The 17,240-nt window shown below is 32.1% G+C and overlaps 3 protein-coding genes across 4 annotated transcripts; 1 reads left to right on the forward strand and 2 right to left on the reverse strand.

Moving 5' to 3' along the window:
* Positions 1–1,115: 1,115 nt before the first annotated feature.
* LOC142231881 (uncharacterized) lies at positions 1,116–2,588 on the reverse strand. Of its 2 annotated transcripts, none has more exons than XM_075302540.1 (2): positions 2,059–2,588; positions 1,116–2,006 (listed from the first exon to the last, which is right to left on the reverse strand). In XM_075302540.1, the coding sequence occupies exons 1-2, from the start codon at positions 2,491–2,493 to the stop codon at positions 1,131–1,133; spliced, it is 1,311 nt and encodes a 436-aa protein (XP_075158655.1). In that variant the 5' UTR covers positions 2,494–2,588; the 3' UTR covers positions 1,116–1,130. The 2 variants fall into 2 exon arrangements, with proteins under 2 accessions (XP_075158655.1, XP_075158656.1); XM_075302541.1 differs by having other exon boundaries at positions 1,116–1,985; positions 2,059–2,587.
* Positions 2,589–4,392: 1,804 nt separating this feature from the next.
* sinu (claudin family member sinuous) lies at positions 4,393–6,380 on the reverse strand. Its single transcript, XM_075302542.1, has one exon. It carries the CDS (start codon positions 6,272–6,274, stop codon positions 5,534–5,536), a length of 741 nt encoding a protein of 246 aa, XP_075158657.1. The 5' UTR covers positions 6,275–6,380; the 3' UTR covers positions 4,393–5,533.
* A 1,143-nt stretch (positions 6,381–7,523) lies between these two features.
* On the forward strand, positions 7,524–8,227 carry LOC142229514 (uncharacterized). Its single transcript, XM_075300077.1, has 2 exons — positions 7,524–7,624; positions 7,684–8,227. Exon 2 carries the CDS (start codon positions 7,692–7,694, stop codon positions 8,073–8,075), a length of 384 nt encoding a protein of 127 aa, XP_075156192.1. The 5' UTR covers positions 7,524–7,624; positions 7,684–7,691; the 3' UTR covers positions 8,076–8,227.
* Positions 8,228–17,240: the final 9,013 nt, after the last annotated feature.

The raw sequence follows: 17,240 nt of genomic DNA on the forward strand, positions 1-17,240 counted from the left end.
AGGTTCAAATTTAATTGCGTCACCTATGAGTGATTGTGAAGTGGATAATTCATCCGAGGAACGTCGATATGAGACAAATAAGACTATAATGCCCACCACCAAAGTTAAGAATGGAAGTCAGTCAAATGGATCTTCGCCATCTATTAACAAAAACAGTTTATGATGCAGTTTAAAAACTGATGTGCCTGGTATTTTGGGTCTGGAATATGTTATCAAGATACTCAAGTCATCTTTGAACAATTCTCCAGCGAGTTTGTTTGAGATGCATTTGCTATGCAGTGTCATTTGGAGAGCTGCATTCACCATAAACATATGATTTTGACATCTTAAAATTTTGTCGAAATAGAAAAATTGTAATCATATGGGCCCATGATTTAACCTTCTTGTTCAGCCATGCTTTTACCAATGCCATACGATTCCTTTATCAGCTGATTTTGACTTCTTAAAATTGTAAACAACATATTGAAATTTGTTGTTTTTGTTATCGTGATTCAACCTCCTTATTCAGCCATGGATATAAGTAAAATATCGATCCTATAAACAAGCAGCAATATCGATTATGTCTTCGAGCTAACATTATAGTGTAGCCTGTCGTCCGGATAAACTTATAGTCTGGGCGGCGCATTATGGGAGATGTCATCATGATGATATGATTGGACGATGATTTAGGGCTACGGGTACTGGGGCCATACTGGACGGATGAGACTAAACTGGGGGAGGCCAAATTGGTGGGAGCGGAGGTCCCTGATTCCTGACTGTGAAGTAGGGCCACATTATCTCAAAATTTTATTTCTATAGAAAATTTTGTCAAAATTTTATTTCTATAGAAAATTTTGTCAAAATTTTATTTCTATAGAAATTTTTTTTTAAATTTTATTTCTATAAAACTTTTTTTTAAATTTTATTAACAAAGAAAATTTTGTCAAAATTTTACTTCTATAGAAAATTTTGTAAAAATTTTATATCTATAGAAAATTTTGTCAACATTTTATTTCTATAGAAAGTTTTGTCAAAATTTTATTTCTATAGAAAATTTCGTCAAAATTTTATTTCTATAGAAAATTTTGTCAAATTTTTATTTCTATAGAATTGGGGCAATTGTGAATGAAATTAAATTGTTTATTAATTCGTTAGCCTTTATTATCCTTAATTATTTTGGTTTTTGTCAAATTTTCCACCAGTGATTTATGAGTTTTCATGTGTGTCCTCAGCGATACCATTTGTATAAATCCCTTGCCACACTCCGAGCAAACATGAGGTTTTTTTCCAGTGTGACGCATCTCATGATGTTTTAAGGCATAATTTTTAGCGAAAGCTTGATCACAGAAACGACAAAAGAAACGTCTTATTCTCAAATGGACAATGCGGTCATGAGAACGTAAATCGTTGGAGCTATAGAATATCATCGAACACTTTGGACATAACCATTGACGTTCTTTTGTGTGATAGTTTATGTGAATATCCAGTTCCTTTTTGGTAGTTTTTTTCATGTCACATAAATGACACTTGAAGTTTTTGACACCTGCATGCCGTAGCTTATGTTCTTGATAACTACTTTTGTTTTTAAAGGCTTTGCCGCAGCTTTCTTCATCACAATGAAATGGATACTCCTCAAGAGGTTTATGTGAATACTGATGTTCGATAAGTTTTACCAAAGATTTGTAAACTTTTCCACATTCCTCACAGACATGTTGGGTTTTTTCATCACTCGTTTTTAATTTTCGTTGTCGTGTACTAGGGGGTTTCTTCTTTTCTTTGCAAGAATCATGAGTTTTCAGAATTGTCTTTTTTGGAAATCTGACTATAAGGGGCCGCTCATCATCACTTGAGATATCGCAAATAGATTTTTCAGATTCGCTTATTGTATCCTGATACTCGGGATCATTTGAATCGCTTTCCTTTTTAAGGTGTGTTATATCGATTTTATCATTTGTATCATCCTTTGGGATATCATCTGTTTTTCCAATAGATTCGCTGTTTGAGACCTGTAAGTAGGAAGAAATAGTCTATTCAGGACTCCAAAGAAAAATAATGCTATGCATGCATTTCGAAAATTACCTCCTCCTCCTCTTCGGCATCCTCATGTTTTGCCGTCCCTGTAGATTGTTCAACATTATTTAACTCAGATTGGGTGTCGGATACCCAATCAAAAGCAAACCAGTCTTTATTAATTTCATCTTTATTTGTGGATTTCATCTCCAACATTTCATCGAATTTTTGACGTGAGCGTAAACTCATTTGATAAAAATTCAAAAAGTTCTGCAATGTATCATGGCAAGAATGACAAACGAACGTAGGATATTTATCTTCAATCGCTGGGTTTTCCAGTGTGGAATCTTGTAGCCATTGACGTATTTTCAAATCCATTGTATGGATATTAAAAAGTTTCTTTTGCTGATCTCTTCTGGCTACACTAGCGAGGCAAGTTCGACAGACATGAGAACCTTGTGGTGACACGCCGGGAGTATATTTTTGCCTAGGGCGTTTTTGCATTGCCCTTAGTTTTTAGTTTGTCGTCTCAAAAAGATAAATATGTATTTTTTTTATGATTTAAGGAAGCTGTTAATATTGTTTGGTTGTTGGACAATCAGCTGCTTTCATTTTGCAAAGCTATGTCAACGCTATTGTGAATTAAAATAATTTCTAGTAAATATGAAGGTGTGGTCTTAAGGTAAGCTAATAAAGTCAATAATTTTGAAAAACTAAACTCAAAGAAAAAACTTGCTTAAAAAAGATTCAGGATCTAGCGACCAACAAATTGCAAAGCATTTAGATTGTAAAATATTACCTAAATCATATTTAAGAACCAAAAATAATTTCTATTTTTTTCTATATTTCTGCACTATAATATCCTTAAAAGCTTTAAACATTTTCTTTGCTGGTATGCCTATATTTTATAAGTATTAAAATTTTGTACCTCATACACATTACATTTTTAAAATCCACTTTAAGTAGATTTCCACTGTCATTTGCCTTATAAAAATGGAATTTCGAATCTACTTTCAGTAGATTTCGAGCAAAAACAAGATACATATATTTTTAATATATTGTTTTGTAATGGTTCAGCCGAATTAAAACATGTTTTAGTGTAATCGAGCTTAAAAAAATAGCAAACAATGTTTGCTATTCTCATTTTCAGCAGACTTCCTGTTATTTTGCCAGATTTTTCTTTACATATAAGTTTCGCAAATTTCTTTCCAAACATGCTTATATTCAAAAATCCGCTTAAGAAGGATGAAATCACTTCTTGCTAAATCCTTAAAAATCTTCTGATTGTTCTGTAAATAGACTTCGCCCGGACCGAACCTGATGTTCCCTCTACTATATTAAATGGATTTCGCCAAGGTAGAGAAAATAAGACGAAGGCTAAAATTTAGATAGGCCATAGTGGAGATATCGATTTATATAAAAATTGGAACCATGACACTGATATAGCTGATATTTTTGCGGCCCCAAAACAAATTTGTTTGCTCATTGCATTTAGGAGCTTGTACGTATATTACAATGCAAAAATGTAATAAGAACTACTTTTGGTTCTTAAATATGCTTTGGGGAAAAATATATTATAACCTAAAAATTGTTTAGTTTGTTGTTCGTTAGACCCTGAAGTACAAAACTATAATAGCAGACATCGACTGCTGTTTTTAGCAAGATTTTTTTCTATAGGTGGGTATTAAGTTCGAGTTTAACCGCTAATTTTCACTAAAGTTAAAACTAAAGCAGTAAAAAAGTCATAAAATTATATACATTTGTTGCAGATTTCATTATAACTTGATGGGGAATAGCCCAAAGCAAATTTTCACAAAGTTTGTAAAAATAACGCAACCATACTGTTTTAGCTTGTACTCCATTACGGATATCCATTTTTAAAATAAACTCAGAGGCAAATGTTTTCAACAATAGAATGGGCCGTCAATGAATAATAATGTACACTGAAAAAAAGTCCGTTTAGTTGACACATCAGTCAGTCTACTAAACCAGCAAAAAGCCTGAAAGTGGAAAGCAGTCACTATTTGCTGAAGTTGCACCGACTGCTGATTTTAGCAGACTTTTTTCGATGGTTTCGTTTTTTCACTCATTCATCATCATTTACAGTTTAAGATTTTGGACTTCATACCATTTGATGTTAGCTACCCTGAAGTATGCCCCACCTCAACCTAAGGTAGAATTCAAAAAAAATTTTCTAACTTGTGCAAATTCCCACCAGCCACCATATAAACGTTTCCACCACAAAATTCCGAAATATTACCTGTACTGAAAATAACCAGAAAATATTCACTCAGCACAAATTCAGTGGCATAACCTTGGCCTAAACTTCACCACCTTAAATGCTGCTTCGCAGCCTCTAACTTACCTTACATTATGGGTAAATTAAATACAAACAAAGGCAAGTGTATTTTACTATGACAAAAAAAGATCGTTTATTTTATTTAAATTTGTAAAACATGGACGGAATCTTGAATACAAATAAAATACATAAATACGTACTTTTAAATTACAATCAAACATAAATATTGTATAGTAGATCATAAATTTTTTTCTCAGGTTAAGTTATTTTCTGCGTTATATTCTTTTGTAAATGGAATGTAAAAAATACATCTGTTTTGGGGGCTTTAAGATTTCGTACAGGTATTTTCTTAAATTCTAAGTATGATTGGTTGCTCCAATATATCTTTGTTGTATAAAGTGTTATGCTTACAATACTATCTAAGGCACAATTGTAAACAAAAAAAAAACAAAAAAAAAAAACGTATAAAACTCCTCAGCATAACATTGTTTCATACTGTATATAATTATTATTAATTATTCGAGAAAAACAAAGATTCGGAAAATAGATAAAATTGAGAACAGAGTCATGTATAGTGCGCGCACTGGGAAAGCAATGTGCAAATTATTGAGCTGCCCAGTAAGTAGTTTATATCGTTATTCGTTTGTAGATTTAGTGTGGATGATTGCCGATACCGCAATGATTCATCTCGTGTTCATATTCAGAGGCATCATTTGAATTTGATACAAGTGATTTTTGTTTTGCGTGATAATTGCATATGCGACATGCAATTATTCTAAGGTCTACGGGTCTACTACATTCATTCGTTGTCATCGCTGGGGGGAATGGTGTGGTGGTGATGGTGGTGGAATGTCGACGTTTTGGTGATTCTATTACTTATGTCACCACACCAATTTACGAGTGAATTTAAATTTCTACACTCAGTCTTTACAGGTATATAATGGAATGGATGGCTTTTGATTGTTTTGTAGTAGGGCGCAAAGTATGAATATGAGCATAAGTACCAACTGGTAGTGTAGTGTATTAAACGGGATAAGGACGATGTTCTTGTTTCAGCTTTCACATTGTGGTCTAGAAGGAGTTGATATGTTGGCCACATGTAAAATATTTAAGTTAAAATATGAAATATTTCGAGATATGAGATTCCAAGAATAACTATGTATGAATCCTGAGTACATGGTCTATCCAATGGGTGGGACGAGGTTTGGGATGTCTTGATGATGTGGGTATTTGTTGCAGTGGTTGTTACTTGCCACCATGCATCATCTCAAATCTTGTTTGAGATTCCTTGAATAGGGTCCTTTTGCGTTTTTGAACATTGGCCTCAGTGAGGAAGAGAGTGCCAGCCACCAGGGCCATAACAGCACCTACACAAGCCAAAACAAAAGACCACCCAAACCAATTATTTGCATGCTCCGGCATCCAGTTGTTGCGATTGCCTAATGAGGCAAAGATAATCACTGCTAAACTGGCACATGCTCCAGCAGCAAGTACCACAAATCCTATGATGCGTATTAGTTTCACAAAATACTTTTGGTCGGGGCCACCACATAGGAAAAACACCAAAACTCCAATAGCCGATACCAACATTCCCACAAAAGCCAATGTGAAAAAGAACTGTGTCGCAATCATAAAGGGTGGCAATAAGAATCCGCGTATTTCATCGTAGCCTGTGGTAAATGGGTCATAGACCCATCTGCATCCAACAAAGAATCGTCGTTGGCTGTCGTCATTCACATCTGGTAGCGATCGGAAGCAATGAACCCACAATCCCAAACGATCCAATTTAGCTCCAGTGATTCGATAGTCACTTACCAACCATGAGGGTGTGGCAAATGCTATTGCTATGAAGCCAAATGCCAGCACAAAGAATCCCACGCCGCAACTTCCAGACAAAGTTCTTCGCTTCATATTGACTGTAGACATGAATTCGGGGGATATTTGCTCCTGGGAATTTGGTCGAGCAATGTGAGATACCTTTTGCATTCCTTTACTGAAAAATTGATTTGGTATGTTATTGTGTATGACCTGCCCTCAGTGTTTGTATTGTATTTGAGCTGCCCAAAGTGTTTTTGTGAATGAGACTTGCTGACATTTGAGTCACTGAACAGTAACTGTAAAACAGTGTTGCCAGGCAATTAAATAAGCTTGCTTGAAAAAAAGTCGTATATTTTTTCTTATTTCGCAAAAAACACAAAAATTTGAAAAATGCTAAATTTAAACAATTTTTCAAACATTTTTTTCACAACAGTAGAATTCAACACATAAGCAATACTACCTCTACTGTTATGCTCAAATTGAAATGCATTGCTACTTGGTCTGTCATTCCCGTCACGAAATCCCGGGAATGTAGAACCCAAAATTTTAGTTTGATGCAAAGACTTATGAATTTAGTGACTTCCTTTAAATTTTATATCATTTCTTATTATGTCTTAACAACTATTATGAACTATTTTGGGTAAATTCATTGAGTTAATTATTCTTTGATTAGTATTGTAGTGCCTGATAGATGTCGCTTAGTTTTGATATTGTTATCTATTTATTTTTTGTCGAAAATTAATAAACTATACAAAATCCTTAGAATTTTAATTTTGACTTTCAGTTAGAAGTGGGTTTAGTATTTATACAAATTTTGGTTGAAAAATACTGGCACCAATTTTTAATTTGCCTCACATCGAAAATTGTTTGAGAAATTATAGCGATGCATTCCAATTTGAATATAACAGTTGAGATATTATAGCTTAAGGTGAGTACTATGTTCGGTTTTCGAGTTGAAAAACACTTTATTTTCGCGATTACTTTTCCTGAAATAATCAAAATTATAAATGAAAACAAACATATTCCCGTAATGTCTGCCGAAATTTAGAGGAACACGAAAATGTGCATCAATTGAGTTAATTTATCTGCTTTATATTGAACTGTTTTAATAAAGTAACCGCGAAAATTTCAACTCGAAAAGCGAACATAGTACTTACCTTTATGTGTTGAATTCTACCGTTGAGGGTAACGTCTGTTTTTTGTTTAGAACGCGATTTTTTTAACAATTTCTCAACTTGAATATTGCCCTAATTCTGTGAAAAAAAATTTGTTTTTGAAAAGCTGTTGAAATTTTGGATTTGTCAAACGTTTGTGTTTATTGCGGCTTTTCTTGGCATACAACTTGAAAAGAATACCATCAGCACCATCTAGAGGCCAGACATTTGCTATATGTAATTCAAATTTATCTTTGCTAAACAAACTGCTAAATGAGAACATTTGGCAACCATGCAATCAGCTGATTAATTCGTTGTCAAAATAAACTTAATTAGGCGGGCATTTATAACATTCAACAGAAATGTAACTTTGATTTAACTTTTATTATTAAATTATTTTAATTATTTTTACCTTCTTTACAGATACCATAATGAGTTCGTTATCGGATGTTCTACGCGATATGGATGATAAAATCGAGGATCTCTATCGTGATACGAAATTTTGTTTGAATAATTACGATTACCACCACAAAAATAATGAATATGAAGTGCTGAATAAAATGAAATGCATACTGGATGAATGTGCTCCCGATGGTAAAAGATTTATCAAATCCATGAAAAAATTCAAAGATACAATAGACTTAGCACGTAAGAAATGTTCAGAAGTTGATGATCTGCTGAAAGAACTGAATATTGACCCAGGAAATACAGGTAATTCACCTTCGGTTGGTTGCAGTCGTAGCTTTATCGAAGACGAAAACGCTACAGACGCTGCAGGGGAGTTGGATGGGAATAAAGAGAATATAACTAAATGATGAAACAGAAAGTTTTTTATTATTACTTTATTTCTTAAAAAAAAAATCATGCTTATTACTTTTTCAACTACAAATAAAACCAATTATTAGGAGGTATGAAAATCTTCAGGATTTAGTTGACATGGTGTACGATATTTACCTCCAAAGCTAAATATGATGCTTATAGTTTTGATCTTTGACATAAAATAACAGTGAGCTACATCAACGGGAGTCACTGTGGTGCAGTGGTAGTTTGTGCCCTCTCGGTAATGCTAGCGACATTTCTGAATGTTTGAAAACTTCTCCAAGTGTTTTCACATACTGCACAAAAAAAATTCTGATTCAATCACGAAATTAATTGATCCAATTTTTTAATTGAAATGTCCTCAATCCCAGAAATGCTAGTATCAATTAAAAAAACTAATTGAAGGTCAATTAAAAAATTAATTGATACTACTAATTTGTGTGATTCAGCTTTGTTTCAATTAAAAAATTTGTTGAATCAATTAAATTTTTAATGGAATATTTTTTAAAAATCAATTAAAATTTTAATTGGAAAAATTTTCGTGAATTTTTTTCTATGTGGGAATGCTCTTCACACACGGCTATAAAAAGAAGGCCCCTTATCATTGAGCTAAACGTGGAAGTGGAAAGTACTCAGTGATATGGGGGTATCACAATGATGAAACAGAAAGTTTTTTATAATTATTTTATTGCCCAATTATTAGGAGGTATGAAAACCTTCAGGATTTAGTTGATATGGTATACGATATTTGTTTCAAAAGCCAAATCGGATACTTAAGATTTGTATTTACGGTTATAGTTTTGATCTTTGACATAAAATTGATACTCGATAATGTTCAGTCTGCAACTGAATCTCGTTTGTCGAGGGAAACTTTTCAGAAGTCATGGACGTCGGGAGCCTATGTGGTGCAGTACCCTCCTAGACGTTCGCGCTTCCACCGGACATCAAAAAGAGACCTCCCACGGCAGACTACCCTAGTCTGTTTTTTTAGCCCAATTAAGATCAGGCAAGTGCAGCCGCCTCAATTCCTACTTATCAGTGATTGATAGCAGCGTAGCTGACGTATGTCCAATTTGCAACCAAGGGCCACACGACATGCGTCATATTTTCTCTTGCCCAGCTAAACCAACCCGACTTACCGCCAGATCACTCTGGACGCACCCCACCTTAGTCGCAGAGTTCCTCGATCTGGCCACAAGCTGAAGTACCAAAGCGTATAACATAAAAAATGGATGAAATCGCAATAAACTGTTACAACAACAAGTTTTTCAGTGGTAGTTTATCCCCCCCTCAGTAATGTTAGTGACATTTCTGAATGTTTGAAAGCTTCTCTGTTTTTCACGTAGTGAGTATACCGTCATTTATCATTGAGCTAAGCGTGGAAACAGACAGAACTCACTGATATGAGAGAACTTCACCACTCTGGTATCACAATGGACTGAACACTGGGCCTGAAATTACGAAAAATTATGAATATTATTGTATGCGCTCCGTGGTGGTGGGTAGGTTAGGTTAGGTTGTAGAGGATGACAATTCTCGGATCGAATTGATGACCACTTCCATTTGTGATTCCTCAAGATAACTTCTTTCTAAAGAGTCTCCTTTGAAGTTGCTTAAGAACTTCCTATAATTCGTCGTTCTTAAAGTTGCTTAAAACTAATTCCAATTAAGGGACTCAACTCAATTCCTGTCGTTTCGTCATCAACAGAAATTCCCAACTCCTACGGTTCTTTTCGTTCCATATCAACTTGGTTTGCTTGCAACGTTCTAACCCAACGTCATCGCCATAGTCCATTATATTTGACATGAATCCTATAAAGAAGCGGATGAAAAATGTTCGCAAGGACATTATTCGTGGAATGAATAATGTCCTTGCGAGTACATCTGCCTTAGCCAGTACATCTGCTTTTTTATTTTCACCCAAAACCTAAAAAATTGAAATTTTTATATGAAAAACTTCTTTTGCCCATATCTTCTAAACTAAGCGTCCTAGAGCAGAAAGGACGATAATTCGTGACCACCCCCAAAAAAGTTGAAAAATCCACCCAAAACATAAAAAATTTAAATTTTTATATGAAAAACATCTTTTGCCCATATCTCCTAAACTAAGCGTCCTAGAGCGAAAAGGAAAATAATTCGTGACCACCCCCAAAAAGTTGAAAAATCCACCCAAAACTTAAAAAATTTAAATTTTTATATGAAAAATTTCTTTTGCCCATATCTCCTAAAATAAGCGTCCTAGAGCGAAAGGGACGATAATTAGTGACCACCCCCAAAAAGTTGAAAAATCCACCCAAAACCTAAAAAAATTAAATTTTTATATGAAGAACTTCTTTTGACCATATCTCCTAAACTAAGCGTCCTAGAGCTAAAAGGACGATAATTCGTGACCATCCCCAAAAATTGAAAAATCCACCCAAAACCTAAAAAAATTGAAATTTTTATATGAAAAATTTTTTTGCCCGTATCTCCTAAACTAAGCGTCCTAGAGCGAAAAGGACTTTAATTCGTGACCACCCCCAAAAAATTGAAAAATCCACCCAAAATATCAACTTGGTTTGCTTGCAACGTTCTGACCCAACGTCATCGCCATAGTACATTATATTTGACATGAATCCTATAAAGAAGCGGATGAAAAATGTTCGCAAGGACATTATTCATTCCACGAGCGCCTTAGCCAGTACATCTGCTTTTTTATTTCAGGTAACAAGCTCAGAGTTACATTATGCTGTTCAGTGAGAACCCTAAGCTCTCTACGACAGCGATTGACTACCTTAGACCTTATGTCTACATTACCCAAGGTCTTTATAGCTATCTCATTTCATTTATTAAACAATAGTAATAATGACTGTCGATGAAGAATCTCCGCAGATATCGCTCTGAATAATGGCCTCATCACCAACGACTCAGCAACATTTGTGACTGCAAAATTTTCTGCCTGAAAGATACTGCAATCGCTCTCTAACTTGTAGTACTCTACGAATTCATAGTTCACTGCCTTTACCAGTTCCTTGGTCCATTTTAGATCCATCTTTATACTTATTCAGAGTTCCGAAAGGTATCCTGCTTTCCTCCTTCTCTTCCAATTACAAAAGTTTCAATGCGGCTTCTCAAAATCTTGCAACGCTGTCGTTTCGACCTTTCGATAAAATCAACTGCTTTTAAACAACACCCAATTTTTAGCAACAAGTGAAAGGGAAGTCTTGGTCAATTTGTGATATATTTTTAACCCCCAATATTTATGGAGCCTATAGAAAACATATGGAAGATTGAAAATGGAGGATTTACTTCAGTTTCAAATCCTTCTTTTTGCAAATAAGAAAGATTCCACTAAAAAATTCCGTGAAAAGTTTTCCCGTCGGGAACATAGAACATACTCGATAGTCTGTCTCTCTATAACGCTCGGCAACAAGTTTCGTATGCCTGCAAACTGTGCTTTCCAGTGTATTCAAGCTGTTAAGTCTCACGAGTGTTACCTCTATTGTTTTCGTTATGTGCAAATCTAGTGGACAGATTGCCATTAGTTCCTCTAAAGCGGTAGTAATCGTGGTCCTCACATCGCTTGCCATATAACCAAAGACAATACACTTTAGAAGATGAGAAATTGGCTGCTGAGAACATCAAACCATTCACGGCGCTAGGTCCCTACTTGTCGTTTATGTGTTTGGTTCGACACATTCAAATGCAAATAAAAAGAAATTAAGAGTTGGAAATATTTAATATTAATTTATTGATCAAAATTTACCATTGTTCCATTCAAAAAATTCATTAAAAAAATGCAAATAAAAATTACAAACATGTATGCAACATTTAGTATGACGCAAGCCAATTTCTCATCTTCTAAAGTGTATTGTCTTTGCATATAACTAATTGTTGTTCTATTTATCCTATTTGTTTTGATATTTAATTTTGTGGTTCGCTTTTGTCCACCAAACATGCCATGGTATTTAAGATTCGGCCCGAGCCAACGTTTGTGTGAACCGTTCCGCAGGTTTAAAATTTAGGACGTACCAGAGACGAATTTCAAGTCCGAAAATCTTCGAAATTAGTATGCTATGTGATCTACAGAAAATTGATTCCTATCGGCGAATATTGGATATACTTCCATGTAAACCTATCTCCAAATTGGACTTTTCGAGATACTTATTTTAATCAGATTCTCGGCTCTGTCGAACCTTGGGACCGTATACACTTGTTTTAGCTAATTTACGTCAAATATAATCTATATTCGGCCGTTGGGACATGACTTCTAGGTAATTTCTTGCCTAATGAAGCGTATGATTCACTCCATCGAATATTTTGTTGTATTTAATTCCTTTGATGATATTTGTTTAACCTTTATTTTCCTGACAAGACATCATACCATTAGCTGGATAGAGAACAATGAGAGTCCTCACACCTCATATCAGGTTCATAAACGTCCATTGAATTGGGCTATCGCTGATTGACATCTTTATATTCTCATATAATTTGATAATTACGATGAACTGTTTCGGATAAATATAAACCACATGACCAACCGTTCTTGGGGGTGTACAAATAGCTTTTACGTTAATAGTAATTAATGGTAAGACAATCAATACACATACAAACATTCAGCAATATCTTTTAAGAGACACGTAGTAAGTAGACACAGCCAAGCCACTTCCTCGCAAGAAAAGAAATTCGCAATAATCCAAAAATTTTGCATCACATGGTCTCCTCCCCTGCCCCCTTTAAAAGTGACAGGGTGACATTGGCTGGCCTCCTTAGTTTACCCAACCATGAAATGACAGAAAGCGACAATTGCATGTACATTAATAACGTTTTCGTCATTGTGTATGAGTATACATGACATTGTAGCATTTCTCAGTCTCTACAATATATGATATTTCCTCCCGCTAGCCCTCTGTGGTTACTCCCACTCATTACTTTCTTTCCATCGTTCGTTCGCACATACATATTTATATATAGAGAATACTCTACACATTTGTTGCTGCTTTTGCTTTTGCGGCGAGCCCACTTTTTCTCTAATACATTGACATTTCTCTGGAAATTGAACTGTTATACTGTTATGTTAATGCTAATGTTAAATATACATATTTACATACATACCCCTTCATTCCATTGTCTCCATTACATTTTCGTTATGGAATTCCAAAATGGACTCTCTTATTTGCTACGTAATTTGCTCTTATTTCCTTGAACATAGACATACGCTTATCTTCATCCTCTATCCGAGGACTCTTTTTACGCGTTATACAATCATGTGTATAGTTAACATTAGCATTAGATTCTTTTGTTGGGCCTGTAAGCATTTGAGTCAATCAATGACCGCTAAATGTTCTCCCCATACCAAGAGTAAGAGTAAATTTTTTGCGGAAGAGAGGAGTAATATGTAGGATAAGAAAAGGACATAGTCAAGGGCATATGATGGAAAAAATGGGAAAGAAAAAAATGTGGACGCGTGTTGGTTGTAAAATTTCTTAAGCGCGTGTTTGATGCGTTTGTCCTTTCATTTGTCTATAGGTCGGAAATTTATGACCCAAAGAGTTGAAAAGGGAATTTATAAAAAAATATAACGCCTTTAAGAGGTAAAAAAGTGTGTATGAAAATAATTATAGATTTCCTTGTAAAAAAGAGTTATAATTGCTTTCGTTTTTTCATTATTTAAGTGTTTTTTGGAGTATTGAATATATCTAATTATGAATCTATTTGGACCAAATTCACTGTGGTTGCTAAAGGGGAATACTTCACAAAATTCTTAAAAAACTGAAAGTAATCACCAGTAGAAAAACAGACAGCGAAGTAACAAGCGGAGAAAATCCTAGAAAACGGTTCTGACGAAGTCAACTGAAATATCGGAAAATAAAAAAAAAACAAGAAACCAACAATTTCAAGTTTAATTTATAGACCTATAGCCGAGATTATGAGATAAAAAATCATAAAAATTTTATTTCAATAGAAAATGTTGTCAAAATTTTATTTCTATAGAAAATTTTGTCAAAAATTTTATTTCTATGGAAAATTTTGTCAAAATTTTATTTCTATAGAAAATTTTGTCAAAATTTTATTTTTATAGAAAATTTTGTCAAAATTTTATTTCTATAGAGAATTTTATTTCTATAGAAAATGTTGTCAAAATTTTATTTCTATAGAAAAATTTGTCAAAATTTTATTTCTACAGAAAATTTTGTCAAAATTTTATTTCTATAGAAAATTTTGTCAAAATTTTATTTCTATAGAAAATTTTATCAACATTTTATTTCTAAAGAAAACTTTGTCAAAATTTTATTTCTATAGAAAATTTTGTCAAAATTTTATTTCTATAGAAAATTTTGTCAAAATTTTATTTCCATAGAAAATTTTGTCAAAATTTTATTTCTATGGAAAATTTTGTCAAAATTTTATATCTATAGAAAATTTTGTCAAAATTTTATTTCTATAGAAAATTTTGTCAAAATTTTATTTCTATAGAAAATTTTGTCAAAATAAAATTTCTATAGAAAATTTTGTCAAAATTTTATTTCTATAGAAAATTTTGTCAAAAGTTTATTTCTATAGAAAGATTTGTCATAATTTTATTTCTATAGAAAATTTTGTCAAAATTTTACTTCTATAGAAAATTTTGTCAAAATTTTATTTCTATAGAAAATTTTGTTAAAAGTTTATTTCTATAGAAAATTTTGTCAAAATTTTATTTCTATAGAAAATTTTGTCAAAATTTTATTTCTATAGAAAACTTTGTCAAAATATAATTTCTATCGAAAATTTTGTCAAAATTTTATTTCTACAGAAAATTTTGTCAAATTTTATTTCTATAGAAAATTTTGTCAAAATTTTATTTCTATAGAAAATTTTGTCAACATTTTATTTCTATAGAAAATTTTGTCAAAATTTTATTTCTATAGAAAATTTTGTCAACATTTTATTTCTATAGAAAATAATGTCAACATTTTATTTCTATAGAAAATTTTGTCAACATTTTATTTTATAGAAAATTTTGTCAAAATTTTATTTCTATAGAAAATTTTGTCAAAATTTTATTTCTATAGAAAATTTTATCAACATTTTATTTCTATAGAAAATTTTGTCAAAATTTTATTTCTATAGGAAAATTTGTCAAAATTTTATTTCTATAGAAAATTTTCTCAACATTTTATTTCTATAGAAAATAATGTCAACATTTTATTTCTATAGAAAATTTTGTCAAAATTTTATATCTATAGAAAATTTTGTCAAAATTTGCCCAAATAAATTTGACAAACATTCTTTTCCTCAGTTGGTTAAACTACGCTTGTAGTTTAGTCAATGTATGGTTTTTAGCTGAAATAAAAAAACAACAACAATGCTTAAAGAACAAAACCAATAATAACAAAACAAAACGAATGGAAAAAGAAGAGGAAGCACGCTGAAAATAAACCCAGCCAACTGAACTCAAATCGATGATTTGACAGTGGCATAGGAAAAGAGATATGTTTGTTTCGAATTTATTTCGGCATAAGCAGGCTACCATACAAAACCTTTTTTCGGAAGGTTCAAGTGTGGTTCATTGTTGGGTTTAATGAACTGCCTGAACTTATTCTGATAATTGGTTGATAGTTTTGCTGCAAGTAGAGGTTGCTGATGAGGAATATGGTAATTCCGAAACGTGCGTCCATCCAACCATCTTGCAGTCTATAGGGCTTTGCCCAAATAAATTTGACAAACATTCTTTTCCTCTGTTGGTTAAGCTACACTTGTATTTTAGTCAATGTATGGTTTTAAGCTGAAATAAAAAAAAACAAAAATTTCTATAGGAAATTTTGTCAAAATTTTATTTCTATAGAAAATGTTGTCAAAACTTTATTTGTATAGAAAATGTTGTCAACATTTTATTTCTATAGGAAAATTTGTCAAAATTTTATTTCTATAGAAAATGTTCTCAACATTTTATTTCTATAGAGAATTTGTACAAAATTCTATTTCTATAGAAGATTTTGTCTAAATTTTATTTCTCATTCGTTTTGTTTTGTTATTGTTGGTTTTTTCTTTAATCATTGTTATCGTTTTTGATTTCAGCAGAAAACCATGCATTGATTAAACTACAAGTGTAGCTTAACCAACAGAGGAAATTGTAGAAATTTTTGTGAAATTTTATTTCAATTGAAAATTTTGTCAACATTTTTTATATCTATAGAAAATTTTGTCAAAATTTGATTTCTGTAGAAAATTTTGTCAAGATTTTATTTCTATAGAAAATTTTGTCAACATTTTATTTCTATAGAAAATTTTGTCAAAATTTTATTTCTATAGAAAATTTTGTCAACATTTTATTTCTATAGAAAATTTTGTCAGAATTTGATTTCTACAGAAAATTTTGTCAAAATTTTATTTCTATAGAAAATTTTGTCAAAATTTTATTTCTATAGAAAATTTTGTCAAAATTTTATTTCTATAGAAAATTTTGACAAAATTTGATTTCTACAGAAAATTTTGTCAATATTTTATTTCTATAGAAAATTTTGTCAAAATTTTATTTCTATAGAAAATTTTGTCAAAAATTGATTTCTACAGAAAATTTTGTCAAAATTTTATTTCTATAGAAAATTTTGTCAATATTTTACTTACTTAATCTAATGCGTTATATATGTAAGAATATGGCAACATCACAAGTCCATATCAAACACCAATTTGGCCAAATAAAAAGTCCATTAAGTCCAATTTCAAATTCCTAAACAAAAGACATGCAGTTTGCAAAAATGTATATTAATTATATTTTTGCCATTTTATTATCGTTGTTCTGTTATCAAAATCCTGATAGTAGTACATGGTACAAGTACTTTCATTGAGTGTTCCCTGCACTCAAATAGATAAAGCCTGTCGTATTTCTTCATAAACACACTCAAATTCAATCCAATACTTTTATTTGGAAAAATTTATTAATAATACTTTCACTGATATATGAATGATATCGGTATTATTGCAAAAATAATATAAAATACAGCAAAAAATTCACGGGACGTCGTATCCATTATGAGCTTATCACACCGAGTGACAAATACACAATATATTGGAATTCTAGAAATCATAACAACGAATTAATTTAACATTTATTTGACTGTAAATCATTATGACAGGAAATCTATTAAAATATAGTCAAATGAAATTACTCTCATGTTGATTTTTTTATTATTCCAATT

The sequence above is a fragment of the Haematobia irritans genome, chromosome 3 (genome assembly GCF_050003625.1).
Source record: "Haematobia irritans isolate KBUSLIRL chromosome 3, ASM5000362v1, whole genome shotgun sequence".
NCBI classification, from domain to species: Eukaryota; Metazoa; Arthropoda; class Insecta; order Diptera; family Muscidae; genus Haematobia; species Haematobia irritans.

Bases quoted from the DNA above. Each gene is read 5' to 3' on its own strand.
- LOC142229514 (XM_075300077.1), top strand. From the start codon at position 7,692: ATGAGTTCGTTATCGGATGTTCTACGCGATATGGATGATAAAATCGAG.
- sinu (XM_075302542.1), bottom strand. From the start codon at position 6,274: ATGCAAAAGGTATCTCACATTGCTCGACCAAATTCCCAGGAGCAAATA.
- LOC142231881 (XM_075302540.1), bottom strand. From the start codon at position 2,493: ATGCAAAAACGCCCTAGGCAAAAATATACTCCCGGCGTGTCACCACAA. The intron at 2,007-2,058 runs GTAATTTTCGAA...AGTCCTGAATAG, and splicing joins ATGCCGAAGAGGAGGAGGAG to ACTATTTCTTCCTACTTACA.